This window comes from Perca flavescens, chromosome 6 (genome assembly GCF_004354835.1).
Source record: "Perca flavescens isolate YP-PL-M2 chromosome 6, PFLA_1.0, whole genome shotgun sequence".
NCBI classification, from domain to species: Eukaryota; Metazoa; Chordata; class Actinopteri; order Perciformes; family Percidae; genus Perca; species Perca flavescens.
Window position 1 is genome coordinate 4,824,733 of NC_041336.1, and position 24,924 is coordinate 4,849,656.

The 24,924-nt window shown below is 42.9% G+C and overlaps 1 protein-coding gene across 3 annotated transcripts in view; it reads right to left on the reverse strand.

Annotated features, from left to right (window-relative positions):
* atp2c1 (ATPase secretory pathway Ca2+ transporting 1) overlaps nucleotides 1-24,924 on the reverse strand; it is an 86,085-nt gene that overhangs the window by 47,567 nt on the left and 13,594 nt on the right. For all 3 annotated transcript variants that reach the window (XM_028581740.1, XM_028581741.1, XM_028581742.1), the window contains exons 2-4: nucleotides 12,974-13,078; nucleotides 11,262-11,378; nucleotides 3,811-3,900 (exon numbers count right to left, since the gene is read on the reverse strand). In XM_028581740.1, coding sequence (XP_028437541.1) covers nucleotides 3,811-3,900; nucleotides 11,262-11,378; nucleotides 12,974-13,078 — 312 coding nt within the window. The remainder of the gene's footprint in view (nucleotides 1-3,810; nucleotides 3,901-11,261; nucleotides 11,379-12,973; nucleotides 13,079-24,924) is intronic.

Consider the following 24,924-nt stretch of genomic DNA (forward strand, 5'->3'; position numbering starts at 1 on the left):
CTGCAACGTTCTCTGTCAGGTAAATGTAGTACAATGTTTTCCTCTGAAGTAGTAGTACACAGGTCAGTATTAGGCTACACAGTGGAGCGTTGGGGTCCTCCTGGAAGTTAATTTGGGGTCCACCGGTTCTGGAGAATACTACCTAGTGTAATCTAAATTGCAGGCAGCGAATGTACGCACATCTTCTCCACATACAGTACAGGCCAAAAGTTTGGACACACCTTCTCATTCAATGCGTTTCCTTTTTATTTTCATGACTATTTACATTGTAGATTCTCACTGAAGGCATCAAAACTATGAATGAACACATATGGAATTATGTACTTAACAAAAAAGTGTGAAATAACTGAAAACATGTCTTATATTTTAGATTCTTCAAAGTAGCCACCCTTTGCTTTTTTTGATAACTCTGCAAACCCTTGGTGTTCTCTCAATGAGCTTCATGAGGTAGTCACCTGAAATGGTTTTACCTTCACAGGTGTGCTTTGTCAGGGTTAATTAGTGGAATTATTTCCCTTATTAATAAGAAAAAGCAAAGGGTGGCTACTTTGAAGAATCTAAAATATAAGACATGTTTTCCGTTATTTCACACTTTTTTGTTAAGTACATAATTCCATATGTGTTCATTCATAGTTTTGATGCCTTCAGTGAGAATCTACAATGTAAATAGTCATGAAAATAAAAAGGAAACGCATTGAATGAGAAAATGTCCAAACTTTTGGTCTGTACTGTAAATGGAGCTCAGACGCAATTTTGTAATTTTCTCAATTTCTGATCCTCTGAATAAAAAAAAAAAACTGAAAATTGGAAAAACAGGTTAAAAATGCAATTTTTTTTTAATTTTTCAAGGCGGAAAAAAAATGCAAAATTGGACATTTTAACCCATTTTTCTGTTTTTCCAAATTTGTGCTTAGAAAATTGACCTGATAAGCGTTACACGGATAAAAACGCTGATGAGTTATCAGCGTCTCAGGAAGCCCTTCACACATCCAGCAGCAGCCTGAACGCAGCTCCAGGAGAGAGCCAACAGACTATTTTTATCTTGTGTCTCGAGGCTCGTCGTGTTCCAGAGCAGCATTGTTTGGTCGCAGGAACACCATATCAACTCGGACACAATACACACATTTATTTACCAGAGCAAAGTATTCATCATGTTCATGTTTTATACATTTAATTACATAACATAACGTAACAATGCAAATGTAATACATAACACGATAACAGCTCATATATGATACACATTCACATTCATTCAGAGTGTCATATGTTTCATTATGTTTTAACAGCTGTATACTACTATCTCTGTATAGATGTGATATGATGTATAACAGCTGTATACTACTATCTCTGTATGGATGTGATATGATGTATAACAGCTGTATACTACTATCTCTGTATAGATGTGATATGATGTATAACAGCTGTATACTACTATCTCTGTATGGATGTGATATGATGTATAACAGCTGTATACTACTATCTCTGTATAGATGTGATATGATGTATAACAGCTGTATACTACTATCTATCTCTGTATAGATGTGATATGATGTATAACAGCTGTATACTACTATCTATGTATGGATGTGATATGATGTATAACAGCTGTATACTACTATCTCTGTATAGATGTGATATGATGTATAACAGCTGTATACTACTATCTCTGTATAGATGTGATATGATTTCTATCTTTATTGTCGGTCTGGCTCAGGTTAAACTCTTTGTGAAACATGAACAAACACAAACAATGAATGCCCCAGAACTTTCTTCCATTCTCCAGTTTGACAGTCAGTTATAACGGAAAAAGAACATAAATAAACTACTTTAACGTAGATTTTCTTTAGGGCTTTATTACGTGGTATCGGATCGGTGCATAAACTCCAGTACTTCCCGATACCGATACCAGCGTTTTAACGATATCGGGCCCATACTGGTACTGGTATCGGTATCAGAACATCTCTAGAAGGGAGGATACAGAGGAGAGAAGGAAAGGAAGGGAGGATACAGGAGAGAAGGAAAAGAAGGGAGGATACAGAGGAGAGAAGGAAAGGAAGGGAGGATACAGGGGAGAGAAGGAAGGGAGGATACAGAGGAGAGAAGGAAAGGAAGGGAGGATACAGAGGAGAGAAGGAAAAGAAGGGAGGATACAGGGGAGAGAAGGAAGGGAGGATACAGAGGAGAGAAGGAAAGGAAGGGAGGAGATAAGGAAAAGAAGGGAGGATACAGAGGAGAGAAGGAAAAGAAGGGAGGATACAGAGGAGAGAAGGAAAGGAAGGGAGGATGCAGAGGAGAGAGGAAAGGAAGGGAGGATACAGAGGGGAGAAGGAAAGGAAGGGAGGATATAGAGGAGAGAAGGAAAGGAAGGGAGGATACAGAGGGAGAGAAGGAAAGGAAGGGAGGATACAGAGGAGAGAAGGAAAAGAAGGGAGGATACAGGAGAGAAGGAAAAGAAGGGAGGATACAGAGGAGAGAAGGAAAGGAAGGGAGGATACAGGAGAGAAGGAAAAGAAGGGAGGATACAGAGGAGAGAAGGAAAGGAAGGGAGGATACAGGAGAGAAGGAAAAGAAGGGAGGATACAGAGGAGAGAAGGAAAAGAAGGGAGGATACAGAGGAGAGAAGGAAAAGAAGGGAGGATACAGAGGAGAGAAGGAAAAGAAGGGAGGATACAGAGGAGAGAAGGAAAGGAAGGGAGGAGATAAGGAAAAGAAGGGAGGATACAGAGGAGAGAAGGAAAAGAAGGGAGGATACAGAGGAGAGAAGGAAAGGAAGGGAGGATGCAGAGGAGAGAGGAAAGGAAGGGAGGATACAGAGGAGAGAAGGAAAGGAAGGGAGGATACAGAGGAGAGAAGGAAAAGAAGGGAGGATACAGGGGAGAGAAGGAAGGGAGGATACAGAGGAGAGAAGGAAAGGAAGGGAGGAGATAAGGAAAAGAAGGGAGGATACAGAGGAGAGAAGGAAAAGAAGGGAGGATACAGAGGAGAGAAGGAAAGGAAGGGAGGATGCAGAGGAGAGAGGAAAGGAAGGGAGGATACAGAGGAGAGAAGGAAAGGAAGGGAGGATACAGAGGAGAGAAGGAAAAGAAGGGAGGATACAGGGGAGAGAAGGAAGGGAGGATACAGAGGAGAGAAGGAAAGGAAGGGAGGAGATAAGGAAAAGAAGGGAGGATACAGAGGAGAGAAGGAAAGAAGGGAGGATACAGAGGAGAGAAGGAAAGGAAGGGAGGATGCAGAGGGAGGAAGGAAAGGAAGGGAGGATACAGAGGGGAGAAGGAAAGGAAGGGAGGATATAGAGGGGAAGAAGGAAAGGAAGGGAGGATACAGAGGAGAGAAGGAAAGGAAGGGAGGATATAGAGGAGAGAAGGAAAGGAGGAAGGGAGGATACAGAGGAGAGAAGGAAAGGAAGGGAGGATACAGAGGAGAGAAGGAAAGGAAGGGAGGATATAGAGGAGAGAAGGAAAGGAAGGGAGGATACAGAGGAGAGAAGGAAAGGAAGGGAGGATATAGAGGAGAGAAGGAAAGGAAGGGAGGATACAGAGGAGAGAAGGAAAGGAAGGGAGGATACAGAGGAGAGAAGGAAAGGAAGGGAGGATATAGAGGAGAGAAGGAAAGGAAGGGAGGATACAGAGGATACATTTGAATGAGAAGGTGTGTCCAAACTTTTGGCCTGTACTGTATGCAGTGCCATAAAAACAAATTCTATTAATAACTTCACAAGAACTGCAGGTCTCAGAGGTGTTTTCTCAGGAAAGGAGGAGGAAAAAGGACAAAAGAACGTGTGCTGTTATTTTAGCCGAGGTGTCAACGTACCACCGTGATGCTGATGGCGTCATCTAACTGGTGCATGACAACGCTGATGACGGCCGAGGCCAACAGCAACAGGATGAGAGGGTCTTTGAACTGCGGAGAGGGAGAGAAAGAGACAGAAAGAGAGAGGGAAAGAGAGAGACAGAGAGACATGTCACTGGTCAGGTTTCCAACAACGTGTTTTTATGCGCACTTTGAAGTATCGCATTAGAAAATGTCGATGAGTAAATGTTAAAAGTAGAGTCTCTCAGATTCACCTGTGCACGGTACATTAGGACTGTGCATGGGGCTGCCCCCAAATATTGAATCAATTATTTTAAGAGCACATATGAAAAGAAAAAAAATAAATAAATAATACACAGGCACAATTAAAGAGCAGAGCTTGTATTTTCCTCCTAACAACCTTAAAGTGCCCATATAATGAAAAAAAAAAACACTTTTTCTGGGATTTTAGGTGTTATTTTGTGTCTCCGGTGCTTCCACACGCATACAAAGTTTAAAATAAATCCGTCCATGGTGTTCTGAGTGAGATCTGGTTTCTGAATGTGTCCTGCCTTCAGTCTCCTGGTGAGCTGGTCAACATCTGCACGGCTTTCTACGTCACTAGCCGAAACGAGGTGGCCTATAGGGGGCTAACCGTTAGCATGCTAGCTCGTTCTCAATGGCAAAACACTGCTACGACACACACGAGTTCACCCTAATCTACAAAATAAGTTGTATAGAACTACTTCCATGTCCCTGTTCTGCAGGTATTCCACGCTAAGTGTGAAGTGTGCCCTCGTTTAGAAGAAGTCTCCCGGCTAATCCTGCCTCGTTCAGGCCGAAGTTGGAGAAACAGCTAGCTAGCTCATGTAGTCCTTACCTAGCTACTGAACATGTAGTCTTACCTAGCTACTGAGCATGTAGTCCTTACCTAGCTACTGAGCATGTAGTCTTACCTAGCTACTGAGCATGTAGTCTTACCTAGCTACTGAGCATGTAGTCCTTACCTAGCTACTGAGCATGTAGTCCTTACCTAGCTACTGAGCATGTAGTCTTACCTAGCTACTGAGCATGTAGTCTTACCTAGCTACTGAGCATGTAGTCTTACCTAGCTACTGAGCATGTAGTCCTTACCTAGCTACTGAGCATGTAGTCTTACCTAGCTACTGAGCATGTAGTCTTACCTAGCTACTGAGCATGTAGTCTTACCTAGCTACTGAGCATGCATGTAGTCTTACCTAGCTACTGAGCATGTAGTCTTACCTAGCTACTGAGCATGTAGTCCTTACCTAGCTACTGAGCATGTAGTCTTACCTAGCTACTGAGCATGTAGTCCTTACCTAGCTACTGAGCATGTAGTCCTTACCTAGCTACTGAGCATGTAGTCCTTACCTAGCTACTGAGCATGTAGTCCTTACCTAGCTACTGAGCATGTAGTCCTTACCTAGCTACTGAGCATGTAGTCCTTACCTAGCTACTGAGCATGTAGTCTTACCTAGCTACTGAGCATGTAGTCCTTACCTAGCTACTGAGCATGTAGTCTTACCTAGCTACTGAGCATGTAGTCCTTACCTAGCTACTGAGCATGTAGTCTTACCTAGCTACTGAGCATGTAGTCTTACCTAGCTACTGAGCATGTAGTCCTTACCTAGCTACTGAGCATGTAGTCTTACCTAGCTACTGAGCATGTGGTCTTACCTAGCTACTGAGCATGTAGTCTTACCTAGCTACTGAGCATGTAGTCTTACCTAGCTACTGAGCATGTAGTCTTACCTAGCTACTGAGCATGTAGTCTTACCTAGCTACTGAGCATGTAGTCTTACCTAGCTACTGAGCATGTAGTCTTACCTAGCTACTGAGCATGTAGTCTTACCTAGCTACTGAGCATGTAGTCTTACCTAGCTACTGAGCATGTAGTCTTACCTAGCTACTGAGCATGTAGTCTTACCTAGCTACTGAGCATGTAGTCTTACCTAGCTACTGAGCATGTGGTCTTACCTAGCTACTGAGCATGTAGTCCTTACCTAGCTACTGAGCATGTAGTCTTACCTAGCTACTGAGCATGTAGTCCTTACCTAGCTACTGAGCATGTAGTCCTTACCTAGCTACTGAGCATGTAGTCCTTACCTAGCTACTGAGCATGTAGTCTTACCTAGCTACTGAGCATGTAGTCCTTACCTAGCTACTGAGCATGTAGTCCTTACCTAGCTACTGAGCATGTAGTCCTTACCTAGCTACTGAGCATGTAGTCCTTACCTAGCTACTGAGCATGTAGTCTTACCTAGCTACTGAGCATGTAGTCTTACCTAGATACTGAGCATGTAGTCCTTACCTAGCTACTGAGCATGTAGTCTTACCTAGCTACTGAGCATGTAGTCCTTACCTAGCTACTGAGCATGTAGTCTTACCTAGCTACTGAGCATGTAGTCTTACCTAGCTACTTAGCATGTAGTCCTTACCTAGCTACTGAGCATGTAGTCTTACCTAGCTACTGAGCATTTAGTCTTACCTAGCTACTGAGCATGTAGTCCTTACCTAGCTACTGAGCATGTAGTCTTACCTAGCTACTGAGCATGTAGTCTTACCTAGCTACTGAGCATGTAGTCTTACCTAGCTACTGAGCATGTAGTCTTACCTAGCTACTGAGCATTTAGTCTTACCTAGCTACTGAGCATGTAGTCTTACCTAGTCTTACCTAGCTACTGAGCATGTAGTCTTACCTAGCTACTGAGCATGTAGTCCTTACCTAGCTACTGAGCATGTAGTCTTACCTAGCTACTGAACATGTAGTCTTACCTAGCTACTGAGCATGTAGTCCTTACCTAGCTACTGAGCATGTAGTCTTACCTAGCTACTGAGCATGTAGTCCTTACCTAGCTACTGAGCATGTAGTCTTACCTAGCTACTGAGCATGTAGTCCTTACCTAGCTACTGAGCATGTAGTCCTTACCTAGCTACTGAGCATGTAGTCTTACCTAGCTACTGAGCATGTAGTCATTACCTAGCTACTGAGCATGTAGTCTTACCTAGCTACTGAGCATGTAGTCTTACCTAGCTACTGAGCATGTACAGTTGTTATAAACTGGCATCGCTAACAATGGCTAACCTGGCTAACCTGGCTAGAGCTAATGAAAACAAGGAAAATCAGAGTTGTAAACGGAACATATTCAACTCAGGTGTGACGTCATTCCCAGCTCAGGTTTCGGCTTTCCCACAAAGACTGAAGTACCAACGCGTGTGTTTTTCCACGATGTACGACAAGCTGAAATAAGCGGTCATCCGAAGCGAAAAAGGTGGAGCTCTCCGGGGCTCCATTTTCAGCCCCGGCATCCAAATGACCCGGTTTTCTGTATCCTCACTTCCTTCCCTTCTCTCCTCTGTATCCTCCCTTCCTTTCCTTCTCTCCTCTGTATCCTCCCTTCTTTTTCTTCTCTCCTCTGTATCCTCCCTTCCTTTCTCTCATCTGTATTCACCCTTCCTTTCCTTCTCCCCTCTGTATCCTCCCTTCTTTTCCTTCTCTCATCTGTATCCCCCCTTCCTTTCCTTCTCTCCTCTGTATCCTCTCTTCCTTTCCTTCTCCCCTCTGTATCCTCCCTTCCTTTCCTCTCTCTCTCCTCTGCATCCTCCCTTCCTTTCCTTCTCTCCTCTGTATCCTCCCTTCTTTTCCTTCTCTCCTCTGTATCCTCCCTTCTTTTCCTTATCTCCTCTGTATCCTCCCTTCCTTCTCTCCCCTGTATCCTCCCTTCTTTTCCTTCTCTCCTCTGTATCCTCCCTTCTTTTCCTTCTCTCCTCTGTATCCTCCCTTCTTTTCCTTCTCTCCTCTGTATCCTCCCTTCTTTTCCTTCTCTCCTGTATCCTCCCTTCCTTTCCTTCTCTCCTCTGTATCCTCCCTTCTTTTCCTTCTCTCCTGTATCCTCCCTTCCTTTCCTTCTCTCCTCTGTATCCTCCCTTCTTTTCCTTCTCTCCTGTATCCTCCCTTCTTTTCCTTCTCTCCTCTGTATCCTCCCTTCCTTTCCTTCTCTCCTCTGTATCCTCCCTTCCTTTCCTTCTCTCCTCTATATCCTCCCTTCCTTTCCTTCTCCCCTCTGTATCCTCCCTTCCTTTCCTCTCTCCTCTGCATCCTCCCTTCCTTTCCTTCTCTCCTCTGCATCCTCCCTTCCTTTCCTTCTCTCCTATGTATCCTCCCTTCTTTTCCTTCTCTCCTCTGTATCCTCCCTTCTTTTCCTTATCTCCTCCCTTCCTTTCCTTCTCTCCTCTGTATCCTCCCTTCCTTCTCTCCCCTGTATCCTCCCTTCTTTTCCTTCTCTCCTCTGTATCCTCCCTTCCTTTCCTTCTCTCCTCTGTATCCTCCCTTCCTTTCCTCTCTCCTCTGCATCCTCCCTTCCTTTCCTTCTCTCCTCTGTATCCTCCCTTCTTTTCCTTCTCTCCTCTGTATCCTCCCTTCTTTTCCTTATCTCCTCCCTTCCTTTCCTTCTCTCCTCTGTATCCTCCCTTCTTTTCCTTCTCTCCTCTGTATCCTCCCTTCTTTTCCTTCTCTCCTCTGTATCCTCCCTTCTTTTCCTTCTCTCCTGTATCCTCCCTTCCTTTCCTTCTCTCCTCTGTATCCTCCCTTCTTTTCCTTCTCTCCTGTATCCTCCCTTCCTTTCCTTCTCTCCTCTGTATCCTCCCTTCTTTTCCTTCTCTCCTGTATCCTCCCTTCTTTTCCTTCTCTCCTCTGTATCCTCCCTTCCTTTCCTTCTCTCCTCTGTATCCTCCCTTCCTTTCCTTCTCTCCTCTATATCCTCCCTTCCTTTCCTTCTCCCCTCTGTATCCTCCCTTCCTTTCCTCTCTCCTCTGCATCCTCCCTTCCTTTCCTTCTCTCCTCTGCATCCTCCCTTCCTTTCCTTCTCTCCTCTGTATCCTCCCTTCCTTCTCTCCTCTGTATCCTCCCTTCTTTTCCTTATCTCCTCCCTTCCTTTCCTTCTCTCCTCTGTATCCTCCCTTCCTTCTCTCCCCTGTATCCTCCCTTCTTTTCCTTCTCTCCTCTGTATCCTCCCTTCTTTTCCTTCTCTCCTCTGTATCCTCCCTTCTTTTCCTTCTCTCCTCTGTATCCTCCCTTCCTTTCCTTCTCTCCTCTGTATCCTCCCTTCCTTTCCTTCTCTCCTCTGTATCCTCCCTTCCTTTCCTTCTCTCCTCTATATCCTCCCTTCCTTTCCTTCTCTCCTCTGTATCCTCCCTTCCTTTCCTTCTCTCCTCTATATCCTCCCTTCCTTTCCTTCTCCCCTCTGTATCCTCCCTTCCTTTCCTCTCTCCTCTGCATCCTCCCTTCCTTTCCTTCTTTCCTCTGTATCCTCCCTTCTTTTCCTTCTCTCCTCTGTATCCTCCCTTCTTTTCCTTATCTCCTCCCTTCCTTTCCTTCTCTCCTCTGTATCCTCCCTTCCTTTCCTTCTCTCCTCTATATCCTCCCTTCCTTTCCTTCTCTCCTCTGTATCCTCCCTTCCTTCTCTCCCCTGTATCCTCCCTTCCTTTCCTTCTCTTCTCTGTATCCTCCCTTCTTTTCCTTCTCTCCTGTATCCTCCCTTCCTTTCCTTCTCTCCTCTGTATCCTCCCTTCTAGAGATGTTCTGATACCGATACCAGTACCAGTATGGGCTCCGATACTGCCTAAAACGCTGGTATCGGTATCGGGAAGTACTGGAGTTTATGCACCGATCCGATACCACGTAATAAAGCCCTAAAGAAAATCTACGTTAAAGTAGTTTATTTATGTTCTTTTTCCGTTATAACTGACTGTCAAACTGGAGAATGGAAGAAAGTTCTGGGGCATTCATTGTTTGTGTTTGTTCATGTTTCACAAAGAGTTTAACCTGAGCCAGACCGACAATAAAGATAGAAATCATATCACATCTATACAGAGATAGTAGTATACAGCTGTTATACATCATTCACATCTATATCAGCTGTTATACATCATATCACATCTATACAGAGATAGTAGTATACAGCTGTTATACATCATATCACATCTATACAGAGATAGTAGTATACAGCACATCATATCACATCTATACAGGGATAGTAGTATACAGCTGTTATACATCATATCACATCTATACAGAGATAGTAGTATACAGCTGTTATACATCATATCACATCTATACAGAGATAGTAGTATACAGCTGTTAAAACATAATGAAACATATGACACTCTGAATGAATGTGAATGTGTATCATATATGAGCTGTTATCGTGTTATGTATTACATTTGCATTGTTACGTTATGTTATGTAATTAAATGTATAAAACATGAACATGATGAATACTTTGCTCTGGTAAATAAATGTGTGTATTGTGTCCGAGTTGACATGGTGTTCCTGCGACCAAACAATGCTGCTCTGGAACACGACGAGCCTCGAGACACAAGATAAAAATAGTCTGTTGGCTCTCTCCTGGAGCTGCGTTCAGGCTGCTGCTGGATGTGTGAAGGGCTTCCTGAGACGCTGATAACTCATCAGCGTTTTTATCCGTGTAACGCTTATCAGGTCAATTTTCTAAGCACAAATTTGGAAAAACAGAAAAATGGGTTAAAATGTCCAATTTTGCATTTTTTTTCCGCCTTGAAAAATTTAAAAAAAATTGCATTTTTAACCTGTTTTTCCAATTTTCAGTTTTTTTTTTTATTCAGAGGATCAGAAATTGAGAAAATTACAAAATTGCGTCTGAGCTCCATTTACAGTACAGACCAAAAGTTTGGACATTTTCTCATTCAATGCGTTTCCTTTTTATTTTCATGACTATTTACATTGTAGATTCTCACTGAAGGCATCAAAACTATGAATGAACACACATGGAATTATGTACTTAACAAAAAAGTGTGAAATAACTGAAAACATGTCTTATATTTTAGATTCTTCAAAGTAGCCACCCTTTGCTTTTTTATTAATAAGGGAAATAATTCCACTAATTAACCCTGACAAAGCACACCTGTGAAGGTAAAACCATTTCAGGTGACTACCTCATGAAGCTCATTGAGAGAACACCAAGGGTTTGCAGAGTTATCAAAAAAATCAAAGGGTGGCTACTTTGAAGAATCTAAAATATAAGACATGTTTTCAGTTATTTCACACTTTTTTGTTAAGTACATAATTCCATATGTGTTCATTCATAGTTTTGATGCCTTCAGTGAGAATCTACAATGTAAATAGTCATGAAAATAAAAAGGAAACGCATTGAATGAGAAGGTGTGTCCAAACTTTTGGCCTGTACTGTATATCCAGCTACAAAAAGCCTGGAAGTCGGAAGTTAGGATGGATGGAAGTACAAAGAGGCGTTGCTATGGAGACGATACACTGTCTCTCGTCATTGGTGTGACCTGGCAGCTTTCACAACGCTGCAGACCGAGTAGCTCCAAGTTTACACTCGTCTCGTTGGGAGTCTTTGGTCCGAACCGGTCTTCAGAGACACGGTTTAACGTGATGATTAAAGGGTTACTACCTGCGAGATGTATTTCCTCCATAGCGGCTCGTCTTCACTGATGTCGAACTCGTTCCAGCCGTGGTAGGCTCTCCTCCGGCTCACCTCCCCCTGGCTCAGACCCAACTGCAGGTCCGCCTGTCAGCCGCACAAAAGTCACGTTTGTCATCAAAATAGGTTTTCTCTCACATACAGGCAATTTACTTGGGCTGCCACCTAGGGCTGTGCGATATATCGATATTATATCGATATCGTGATACGAGACTAGATATCGTCTTAGATTTTGGATATGGTAATATCGTGATATGACATAAGTGTCTTTTCCTGGTTTTAAAGGCTGCGTTACAGTGAAGTGATGGACTTTTCTGAACTTACCAGACTGTTGTAGCTGTTCTATTATTAATGATTATTTATCTAAAATCTAAATGTGAAGATATTTTGCGAGAGCACCAACTGTCAACTCTAGAATATATCGCCGCAATATCGATATCGAGGTATTTGGTCAAGAATATCGTGATATCTGATTTTCTCTATATCGCCCAGCCCTATATTAGAAGATATGGGACGTAGAAATAAGCGCTGAAAATGTGTAGAAGAAAAATTTAACAATTTAAAACGTTGGAAAAAACTAAAACAAACCTTATGGAGCTTTGATTTCAAAAAAAGGTACTCCTGTTGTTATACGGTATTTATGTTTACATTTTATTGTTATTTGAACAGCTGAGCATTGAACCAGGTGAAGAAACCTGTTTATTATTTATTCATTTGATTTTGCAACTGTTCACTGAAATAGCCGGTTTCTATGAAACTACTTGTGACATGTCATATTTGGCTTTGACTGAACATTTGTTCTCACTTTGCGGAAAAAATATCAGGATTTATATCGTATATAAATATTCAGCCAAAATATATCGGGATATGACTTTTGGTCCATATCGCCCAGCCCTAGTGCCACCTCTTAGTCGATTAGTCGACTAATCGGTAGTTTTGGTCTTAGTCGACTAAGATTTCTTTAGTCGATTAGTCATTTTTTATGCTTATTCATGCTTAATTACTCATTTCCAAGAAACTTCTGAGCACATTTATGGTAAACACAAGATTTAAAGTGGTGCTTTTGCAGGATTAATTGTGGAGAAACTCAGTTTTACAGATGGTTAATTAACTACATTTATATTGTGCTTTTCTAGTCTTAACCACCTCTCAAAGAGCACAGCTCTGTCAATTAAATCAACTAATCGATTAGTCGACTAAATCCTATAAGTGTTAGTCGACTAAGGACTTCTTTAGTCGAGGACAGCCCTAGAGTTTACCTCGGTGTTCTGATACATAACAATTAGAGGTGGGGGGAGAAAAAAATTGATTTTTTTTTAAACCATTTTTTGTTTTGTTTACCAATATATACACACACACACATATACACATATATATATATATATATATATATATATATATATATATATATATATATATATATATATACACATACACACATATATACACACACACACATGCGCGTGTTTGTGTACCTGTGTGTGTGCATGAGCGTGCGCATGAGTGTGTTTGTGTGCGTGTGCGTACCTGTGTGCGTGTGTCTGGACCAAGAGAAGTTACCCCTCTCCTTGATCTCATGTTGTTTGTTCGTGTGTGTGTGTGTGTGTGTGTGTGTGTGTGTGTGTGTGTGTGTGTGTGTGTGTGTGTGTGTGTGTGTGTGTGTTACCGAGCCACGTGCGTACCTGCAGGACACACACTACTTCGTTGACGGGGAGTTCGCTGGCTTTTCTGGAGGTTAGTACCGGGACCATGGTCTCATCTTCACTGAATTGTCTCTCCTCGGAAAGCTGCAACACAAAGAAAACACACAGAGAAACAGGTTGGTTATTATTTCTTTCTTAAAAAAAAGGGACACGCAGGAAACAGATTCTTCTTCACAGCGCTCGAGGACATTTCTCCGTGTGACGTAGGGCTGGTTATCGTTCACAAACCTCCGGTACTGTGTATCCTATGTGATTCCTAAACGATGGATGCCATACAACCTCTTCAGGTAGAAATCAATGATTACTTTCAATGAATTTTGATTGTTTTATGGCATTTGAAGAAGAAAAAAAAAAAATGATGATGATTAAACTTTGACATATGTGTAATTATCCATCAACATCCTCTGATGTCAGGGTTTCCAACAGCACTTTGCAGTTAAGGCGGCCACCTTAGCAACTACCGTATTTTCCGGACTATAAGTCGCACTTTTTTTTCCTACTTTGGCTGGTCCTGCGACTTATAGTCAGGTGCGACTTATATATCAAAATATACGTGTGTGTGTGTGTGTGTGTGTGTGTGTGTGTGTTGATCTCACCCAACTGTTCTTGTTTTCATGTTGTCTTTTAGCATTAATCAACTTTTACCGTTTAGGGCCAAATGTCTATGCATTTATGATAGCTTAGCAGTTTTATCTCATTTTAGTAGGGCTGTGCTCGATTGAAGAAGTTCTTAGTCGACTAACACTCATTCAATCGTACCGACTAATCGATTAGTTGATTTAATCGACAGATTCTTTAAATCTGACTTTCTCCGCAAAGAGTCGTGCTAAAAGCACCACTTTAATTCTTGCGTTTACCAGAGATGTGCTCGTACGTTTCTTGGAAATAAGTCATTCAGCAGGAAAAAAAAGCATCAAACATGACTAATGGAATAAAGAAATCTAAGTTGACTGAGACCAAAACCACCGATTAGTCGACTAATCTAGAGAGAGAGCAGCGCTACGTTTTAGGGTGACCTCTTACCACCAGTCCAGGGACAGTGGATGTACCGTAAGAGAGGCTAATTCTGGCACATTTTTACTTTTATGTCCTATTAGTGTGTATTGTCCCTGACACATAAAACTGAAATAAATGAATAAAATTCATCACAATGCCGAAACAACTAGCAGCAACTCTATCCCAGCAGACAGACTTAACACAAAAAAGTGAAACTTTCTGTCAACTATTGTTACTGCGTCCCAGAATACCCTTTATAACAAAAGATTAAACATGATCCGCCTCAGCCTGCGGGATTATCATCACAGTCAAATGTCACACGGGCCTTCAGTAAGCCTACCTGAAAATGACAAAAAAGGATCACAGTAATCTGATTACCTCAGACTAATCGCTCCTGGGAAAGAACAGGTAATATTTCAAGTATTGTCAGTGTTGGTGTGGTACTGCGGAAGCTGTAAACTGTGTCGTGTCAGTACAGGAGGAGAATAATCATTATAATAATAATAATAATAATAATAATAATAATAATAATAACTTTTTTTTTATCCTGAATGAGAAGGGTTCAACCAGTCCCTCCAGAAAAAAACGCAATCATGCGATCGCATGATTCAACGCATAAAAATCAGCCAAAGTCCGCATATTTATTTTTCAAATTCGCCTGCATAAATTGCCGATTTCCGCACAGAATACGCGGGGGCGGGGCTTGCATGATTTCATAATCCCCGAATTTTCATATGTTCAGAAGATCGTGGCGCAGAAACTCAAGTGAAGATAATGACCTCTTCTGAAGAGTCCATCCTGTGTTTTTAAATCCTCCTTTTCCTCCTTGGCTACTAGCAGCTGTGTGGAGGAGGAGGAGGAGGAGGAGGAGGAGGAGGAGGGGGGTTGATCACAGAAGGCTTGTATCATGTGGACACGCACAGACAGTTTTATTGTCATTTTTTCATCGTTTAAAAAAAAGGGACTGCAGCTCCTCCCCCCAAAAAAAACAAAAAACAAAAAAACAAAACACCAAAGAGAACAAAGCCTCTTCTCCCATTATCAGCTCATTTTTCATGTGTGTAGGAAGAGCTTTTGAACGTCGCCGTTATCAAAGTTCAACCTCTTCTTAGAAAGAGCAACAGGGTGGGTCCTGGGAAAGGTCTACGTGACAGAAACTACGCCTAAATACCAGGGCTGTCCTCGACTAAAGAAGTCCTTAGTCGACTAACACTTATAGGATTTAATCGACTAATCGATTAGTTGATTTAATTGACAGAGCTGTGCTCTCTGAGAGGTGGTTAAGACTAGAAAAGCACAATATAAATGTAGTTAATTAACCATCTGTAAAACTGAGTTTCTCCACAATTAAGCCTGCAAAAGCACCACTTTAAATCTTGTGTTTACCATAAATGTGCTCAGAAGTTTCTTGGAAATGAGTAATTAAGCATGAATAAGCATAAAAAATGACTAATGGACTAAAGAAATCTTAGTCGACTGAGACCAAAACTACTCTCATTCCCCCTGCTCTGGCGTTCCCCTCTCTCATTCCCCCTACTCTGGTGTTTCCCCCTCATTCAGCATGAATGAACTGTAAATATATTTTAAAAATATATATTTATTGTATTTAATTAAAGTGCATCAACATAAACAAAATTGCAAAGGCAAACCCTTTCTCTGAGTGAAAAGTCACTGCAGTGTGCAACAAAGATTGTTAAACATCCAAATTATTTATACTGTATTTGGATAAAAAAAAATCTAAAAATATCGATTTGACCTACCAACTCGATTTTTAAATCAAATCGATTTTTAGTGTGTATTGTCCCTGACACATAAAACTGAAATAAATGAATAAAATTCATCACAATGCCGAAACAACTAACACTTGCGCTTTGAGAGGTGGTTAAGACTAGAAAAGCACAATATAAATGTAGTTAATTAACCATCTGTAAAACTGAGTTTCTCCACAATTAATCCTGCAAAAGCACCACTTTAAATCTTGTGGTTACCATAAATGTGCTCAGAAGCTTCTTGGAAATGAGTAATTAAGCATGAATAAGCATAAAAAATGACTAATCGACTAAAGAAATCTTAGTCGACTGAGACCAAAACTACAGATTAGTCGACTAATCGACTAAGAGGTGGCAGCCCTAATAAATACGTCAATGGCGAGGTGAATAGCGTGTACGGGAATTTTTCTTTGGAAGTGGATCGTCTCCTATTGTGGAGAAACTCAGACTACAGATCTGTGGATTAAATCAACTAATCGATTAGTCAATACAATTGAATGAGTGTTACAAGAATTTCTTCAATCGAGCACAGCACTAATCGTGTTATCAGGGTGCGATTTATAAAATAGATAGATAAGTTGACAGAAAGTTTCACTTTTTTGTGTTTAGTCTGTCTGCTGGGATAGAGTTGCTGCTAGTTGTTTCGGCATTGTGATGAATTTTATTCATTTATTTCAGTTTTATTTGTCAGGGACAATACACACTAATAGGTAGGGCTGGGAAAAAAAAATCGATTTGATTTAAAAATCGAGTTGGTAGGTCAAATCGATATTTTTTGATTTTTTTTTATCCAAATACAGTATAAATAATTTGGATGTTTAACAATCTTTGTTGCACACTGCAGAGACTTTTCACTCAGAGAAAGGGTTTGCCTTTGCAATCTCTGTTTATGTTGATGCACTTATTAAAATATATTTACAGTTCATTCATGCTGAATGAGGGGGAAACGCCAGAGCAGGGGGAATGAGAGAGGGGGGAAACGCCAGAGCAGGGGGAATGAGAGGGGGAAACACCAGAGCAGGGGGAACGAGAGGGGAAACACCAGAGCAGGGGGGAACGAGAGGGGAAACACCAGAGCAGGGGGAACGAGAGGGGGAAACACCAGAGCAGGGGGAACGAGAGGGGGAAACACCAGAGCAGGGGGAACGAGAGGGGGAAACACCAGAGCAGGGGGAATGAGTGGGGAAACACCAGAGCAGGGGGAATGAGTGGGGGAAACACCAGAGCAGGGGGAACGAGAGGGGAAACACCAGAGCAGGGGGAATGAGAGGGGAAACACCAGAGCAGGGGAACGAGAGGGGGAAACACCAGAGCAGGGGGAATGAGAGGGGAAACACCAGAGCAGGGGGAATGAGTGGGGGGAAACACCAGAGCAGGGGGGAACGAGAGGGGAAACACCAGAGCAGGGGGGAATGAGAGGGGAAACACCAGAGCAGGGGAATGAGAGGGGGAAACACCAGAGCAGGGGGAATGAGAGGGGAAACACCAGAGCAGGGGGAATGAGAGAGGGGGAAACACCAGAGCAGGGGGAATGAGAGGGGAAACACCAGAGCAGGGGGAATGAGAGAGGGGGAAACACCAGAGCAGGGGGAATGAGAGGGGGAAACACCAGAGCAGGGGGAATGAGAGGGGAAACACCAGAGCAGGGGGGAATGAGGGGGGAAACACCAGAGCAGGGGGAATGAGAGAGGGGAAACACCAGAGCAGGGGGAATGAGAGGGGAAACACCAGAGCAGGGGGGAATGAGAGGGGGAAACACCAGAGCAGGGGAATGAGAGGGGAAACACCAGAGCAGGGGGAATGAGAGGGGGAAACACCAGAGCAGGGGGAATGAGAGGGGAAACACCAGAGCAGGGGGAATGAGAGGGGGAAACACCAGAGCAGGGGGAACGAGAGGGGAAACACCAGAGCAGGGGGAACGAGAGGGGGAAACACCAGAGCAGGGGGGAACGAGAGGGGAAACACCAGAGCAGGGGAATGAGTGGGGAAACACCAGAGCAGGGGGAATGAGTGGGGAAACACCAGAGCAGGGGGGAACGAGAGGGGAAACACCAGAGCAGGGGGAATGAGAGGGGAAACACCAGAGCAGGGGGGAACCAGAGAGGGGAAACACCAGAGCAGGGGGAATGAGAGGGGAAACACCAGAGCAGGGGGAATGAGTGGGGGAAACACCAGAGCAGGGGGGGAACGAGAGGGGAAACACCAGAGCAGGGGGAATGAGAGGGGAAACACCAGAGCAGGGGGGAATGGTGGGGGGGGGAATGAGGGGGGTGAGAGGGGAAACACCAGAGCAGGGGGAATGAGAGAGGGGGAAACACCAGAGCAGGGGGAATGAGAGGGGGAAACACCAGAGCAGGGGGAATGAGAGAGGGGGGAAACACCAGAGCAGGGGGAATGAGAGAGGGGGAAACACCAGAGCAGGGGGGAATGAGAGGGGGGAAACACCAGAGCAGGGGGAATGAGAGGGGGGAAACACCAGAGCAGGGGGAATGAGAGGGGGGAAACACCAGAGCAGGGGGAATGAGAGAGGGGGGAAACACCAGAGCAGGGGGAATGAGAGGGGAAACACCAGAGCAGGGGGGAATGAGAGGGGAAACACCAGAGCAGGGGGAATGAGAGGGGAAACACCAGAGCAGGGGGGGAATGAGAGGGGGGAAACACCAGAGCAGGGGGAATGAGAGGGGGGAAACACCAGAGCAGGGGGAATGAGAGGGGGGAAACACCAGAGCAGGGGGAATGAGAGAGGGGGAAACACCAGAGCAGGGGGGGAATGAGAGGGGAAACACCAGAGCAGGGGGAATGAGAGTAGGGAAAGCCAGAGTAGAGGGAATGAGAGGGGGAAACACCAGAGCAGGAGGGAATGAGAGAGGGGGGAAACACCAGAGCAGGGGGAATGAGAGGGGAAACACCAGAGCAGGGGGAATGAGAGTAGGGAAAGCCAGAGTAGAGGGAATGAGAGGGGGAAACACCAGAGCAGGAGGGAATGAGAGTGGGAAACACCAGAGCAGGAGGGAATGAGAGGGGGAAACACCAGAGTAGGAGGGAATGAGAGGGGGAAACACCAGAGTAGGAGGGAATGAGAGGGGGAAACACCAGAGCAAGGGGAATGAGAGCATAGCAATGTACAGTAAATGTAGCCTAAACGGTCACCAGTTCAATCTCTGGACCAGAAGGATTTCTCTCGCGGAGAATAATTATATATTATTATATAAGTTTATTTACAGACTCAAGGTCCAGATATAAAAGTACACATAACATATTACATAAAGGGAACATACAAAACATACATACATAAATACACAGGCACAATTAAAGAGCAGAGCTTGTATTTTCCTCCTAACAACCTTAAAGTGCCCATATAATGAAAAAAATTTTAGGTGTTATTTTGTGTCTTCGGTGCTTCCACACACATACAGACTTTGAAAATAATCCGTCCATGGTGTTCTGAGTGAGATCTGGTTTCTGAATGTGTCCTGCCTTCAGTCTCCTGGTGAGCTGGTCAAAATCGGCTCGGACTGTGACGTCACAGTCCGAAACGAGCTGGCTAACCACAACCGTTAGCTCGTAGCGTTAGTGTTAGGATGCTAACGCTAGCATGCTACGTCGTTCTCAATAGCAAAGCACTGCTACAACACACACAAGTTCACCATAATCTACCAAAAGAACTACTTCCATGTGCTCCCTGGTTTAGAAGAAGTCTCCCAGCTGATCCTGCCTTGGAACTGACTGAAGTTGGAGAAACAGCCTTTCTTTTACTGTCTCTAGAGTTAGCTAGCTGACATGATCTACATCTGAGCTACTGAGCATGTGCGAGTGCAATCAAAGATAGTACAGAAGAAGATGAAAAGAGGTCTCACTCTGTAGCTAAAACAGAAACCAGGTGAAAAGAGGATCTGCAGCAGTGAGAGAGAGAGCTGTGCAGTACAACAAAAATATGGTGTTTTTGGAAAATTAAACCATTTATACCTATTCTGGTACAACCTTAAAATACAGTTAGTTACCTGAAAATGAAAATGAGCATAATATGGGTGCTTTAACATCCAACTGTGTACCTGCTGGAGCAGTGTGAGATTACCAACGTGTATCCCTGACCTGTGGCTAACAGCTCCAGGTATTTCTCGTCTACTTTCAATGTTTTCTCTCACAGCCAGAGTGCGAAGAAGAGAAAACCTGCAACCAAATGCTCAGCGGTTGATAGGGGTTGGACTTTGGGAGAAGGTAATCGTACACCCAGCAGCCAATATGTGATAATTAAACTAACTGGATGGAAACTCAGCAAAAGGAACGAGCTCAGTACCGACAGCCATGACAGACGAGCAGCTGGTTAATAATGTAATAATCTCAGTGAGAGAGGAGAGTCCTCTAAAAAGGAGCCTTTACACACACACACACACACACACACACACACACACACAAAAAGACACAGACACACACAAAAAGACACACAGAAACACACACAAAAAGACACACAGAGACACACACAAAAAGACACACAGAAACACACACAAATACACAGACACACACAAAAAGACACACAGAGACACACACAAATACACAGACACACACAAAAAGACACACACACACACACAAATACACAGAGACATACACACAAAAAGACACACACAAAAGACACAGAGACACACATACACAGACACACAAAAAGATAAAGAGACACACACACAGACAAACAGACACACACACACGATGACGTCCTCAAATGTATTGTTTTGTCCACAAAGATATTCAGTTTCCTGTCCTAGAGGAGACACTATCTTTGTGGGGACTTGTCATTGACATAATGCATTCCCTAGCCCCTTACCCTAACCTTAACCATCACAACTAAATGCCTAACCTTAACCCTTACCCTAACCTTAACCATCACAACTAAATGCCTAACCTTAACCCTTAACCTAACCTAATCCTAACCCTAAAACCAAGTCTCCCTCAAACAGCCCTTTAACCTTGTGGGGTCCAGCATTTTGGCCCCACAAAGCTATCCGGACCCCACAAGTATACTGGACCCCACGAATGTAGTTAAACGGGAACACACACACAGACACACAGACACACACACACACACACACACACACACACACACACACACACACACACACACACACACACACACACACACACACACACACACACACACACCTTGTTTTGTGCACAAAGATCTTCAGTTTACTGTCACAGAGGAGAGAATAAACTAGAACAATATTCACATTTAAAAAAGGTACAATATGTAACATTTCTGCTTTAAAATGTCTAAAAATGACCATACCTATGTTATATATTTTTATGAGTTGTGTTCTTACACTATCCCAAATAGAAATCGGTTATTTTATTTTCAGACACGGCACGTTTCCTTTAGTCGCCCATCAGTGGCGTCATATAACCTTTCACCCTCCAGTTACTCTAACTTCCGTCAGAACACTGGCACCAAGATGATGCGTTCAGGAGTAATTGTAAATCATACAATGTCACAGAAAAAAAATACTTGTAACCGTAATACTGCTTTTTTTTTGCCATACAGCATCATTTTGTGATTAATTACATCCCACTTTTTATACCAGTAATACAACAGAGACCTTATCTATTTTGTAAGTTCAATATTGATACCAGCTTAACGTCACTACAATGTGCTAATGTTGATGCTAAAGCTTTGTGGGTAACATTATGAGGTTACAACATCGTTCAACACGCTAATAAAGTTATTTTTATATGACTGTTTCGACCACAGCTAACAGGACTGAGCTAACCCACGAATAACTTCACTAGTAACGTTAACATTAGCTGTATAGATAGACGATTAATGTAATGCTAATTTAGCCAAAGTAGCACACCCCGGTCTGTCTGCCTCACTCCCCCGGCGCAGAGAGACTCAGTCGGGATGACAGCTGACAACAGCCCCGGGACATATAGCTAGCTAGTTACCGTTAGCCACGAGTCAGCTATCAGCCAGCTACTTTCATTATAGCAACCCCCCCGGCCAGAACTTATCTCCAGTGCCCGGCGCTTACGACGCTAACGGCAGTTTAATTAAACGTCGGGAAACAGACTATATCAGACCCAGCACCGAGTCACAACAGCAGTAGCTATAGCTACATCTCCGTAGCGCTACCGGTGTAGCTATGTGCCAAATTTCTCCCCCCTTCGCGTTTAGCTGTCTTTACGGTTAGCTAAATTAACCCGAAAAAAGGGGGGTTAAGCACCAAAACGAAAAGTTAAGATTACTGAAAAGTGAAGGGGAGATAATTCGGGTCAGCTGGGAGATGTTCTGCTGCTGCACAACAGGCATCGATCATCCTGCCTTGCTATCGCGGAGATTTCCCCGACAATCCCCACCCACACCCGTCTCTCAGCCTCGTTTAGTAGCTAGCTAACGTTACAACAAACCCCGTCCGCCCCGGTGTTGAAACCATCCAAAAGGTGACATTGATATGTGAAATATTTTGTGTTTTAGCTGCTGGCTACTGTTAGCTTGCTGGCTCACTAGCTAACTGGTCAGCTACAAATAAAAATCTAATCAAGAAAAACGTAATTATGTTGGGGAAACTGCAGCTATTTTATTACAATAACATGAATAAACGTTACTAAACGTAACGTGAATAAACTTAAATGGGTAAACTCGTCCGTGAACTGATGCATTCTAACCGGCAGCGAAGGTGTTTAACACTAAAAACTCCCATAATTCCACGCAAACTTCCCAATGTCATCAAAAGTCCAGTTTTACCGTCCATTGTTTTAATTGAGAGACCCCTAGCGGCAGAAAGTTACATATCGTACGTTTAACAAGCTGACATCAGAGAAGTTTGACTTTTTTTTTTTTTAAAACATAAAAAAAGTGCTAAAAAAACGTTGAAAAAGTTTCAAAAATGTTGCAAGAAAAAACAATGATAAAAATTTCTAAGAAAACGTCAAAGAAAAAGAAAATTAGCGACAAATCGTCATAGAAATAAACTTGCGATAGGGGACAACAAATGTGGGTTTTCCACCATGTTGGAGGAGAGGACAACAAAAGGGTTAACTGAGCAGCAGGTTTAATCACCTTGGACCAGGCTGGTGCTGTACACACACTAGTCTCCCGTCCAACACTAACACAACCAACCAGCCATCGGTTCAGCGTTTGCTAAAAAAAACACCTCCAGGACCTACTCGCCTCTCGGTGCCTTACACCTCTCAATCCTTTACAGTAGCAGCTGTTCATCTGATGTCCTCTGATGGACAAAAGTGGCCTCAGGCAAATGGAGAAGTGTGGCGAGAACGTGTGAGGAAAGGTGAGAGGATTGTTTCTGATTAGGAGCTTAAAAAAAAAAAAAAAAAAAAAAAAAAACACAAGAAGAGAGGATCTTCCTCCTCCCCACCTCCACCCGATGAAGGGTTTGCCCTCTTCAGGACCGGAGGACAGCTGCAGTCACAGGCTGAGGGTTGACTGTAGGGCTGGGCAATATACAGTAGAGGCCAAAAGTTTGGACACACATTCTCATCCAATGAGTTTCCTTTTTATTTTCATGACTATTTACATTGTAGATTCTCACTGAAGGCATCAAAACTATGAATGAACACATATGGAATTATGTACTTAACAAAAAAAGTGTGAAATAACTGAAAACATGTCTTATATTTTAGATTCTTCAAAGTAGCCACCCTTTGCTTGACACTAGGAGACTATATAAAAGAGACTTCAGATACAGTATTAGGGGACCACTAAGGTCTATATAAAAGAGACTTCAGATACAGTATTAGGGGACCACTAAGGTCTATATAAAAGAGACTTCAGATACAGTATTAGGGGACCACTAAGGTCTATATAAAAGAGACTTCAGATACAGTATTAGGGGACCACTAAGGTCTATATAAAAGAGACTTCAGATACAGTATTAGGGGACCACTAAGGTCTATATAAAAGAGACTTCAGATACAGTATTAGGGGACCACTAAGGTCTATATAAAAGAGACTTCAGATACAGTATTAGAGGACCACTAAGGTCTATATAAAAGAGACTTCAGATACAGTATTAGGGGACCACTAAGGTCTATATAAAAGAGACTTCAGATACAGTATCAGGGGACCACTAAGGTCTATATAAAAGAGACTTCAGATACAGTATTAGGGGACCACTAAGGTCTATATAAAAGAGACTTCAGATACAGTATTAGGGGACCACTAAGGTCTATATAAAAGCATCCAAAGAGCACCATGTCATGGGACCTTTTAAGGAAAGCTTTCTTAGATCTGACCCCATCACAGCTTCAGTACACTGTTAGACTTAGCTGTAAAATACCATCTTTTTTTTTTCGGTTCATTACTGTAATACATTATGGGTTAACCACCGTATAAAATGCCCAGTAAAATAAGACCTGAAATTTTTTTTTAGTTAATGTTTCATTGAAATGGAAAAATAAAATATCACTATAAAAGACCATTTGTTATGCTTTTAGCTAATGTTTTTCAGCAGTGTCAATAATTTATTGAGAGAAACAAGAAAGCCATTCGGATATAAATGCTTGACCTCCAGATTTGAACGAACCTGACCTCACGACTTCATAGAGACACTTAGGCAAGAGTAACTTCAAACTGTTAACAGCGTTTAGACCAATTTTTATTTTTCCCAATTGTTTGAGGATTAGCAAACTGTTAACTTTAGTTTATTTTCCCCGACGTTCGGTAGCCTAAAGCTAACACGCGTTGTTCGGGACATCTTTTTCCATTTGTCAGACCACCATTATCTTTGTCGGAATTTAAATGTAACCCATATTCTAGTAGCATCGTGAGACCGACCTGATCTGACTGAGCTCCAGTTCTCCACTCGCAGATCAGTCGGGCATCTTGAGGCAGAGAAAATTTGGAGCCGTTAGCCAAACGACCGACCAATCAGCGTTGGTTTTGAGGTGGGTTAGGTGGTGATAGACCGATGGTTTATCCAATCAGCTAACCAGTATTTTCAGACAGCGGTAGCCGCTCGCTAATGCTTTTTTCCTCTTGGATCCTTCTTTTGGAATATGGTCCGGGAACCTGAAATGGTTCCTTTTATTCCTAAATTCTCGTTACACAAACGGCAAATATCCTTTACCGACATGTTTGCATGCTGAGCTGACGAGCTATGCTTTGCCTGCAGCAGCAGCAGCAGGGGCGGGCTTGTGGTTGTATTTTCATACGCTTCG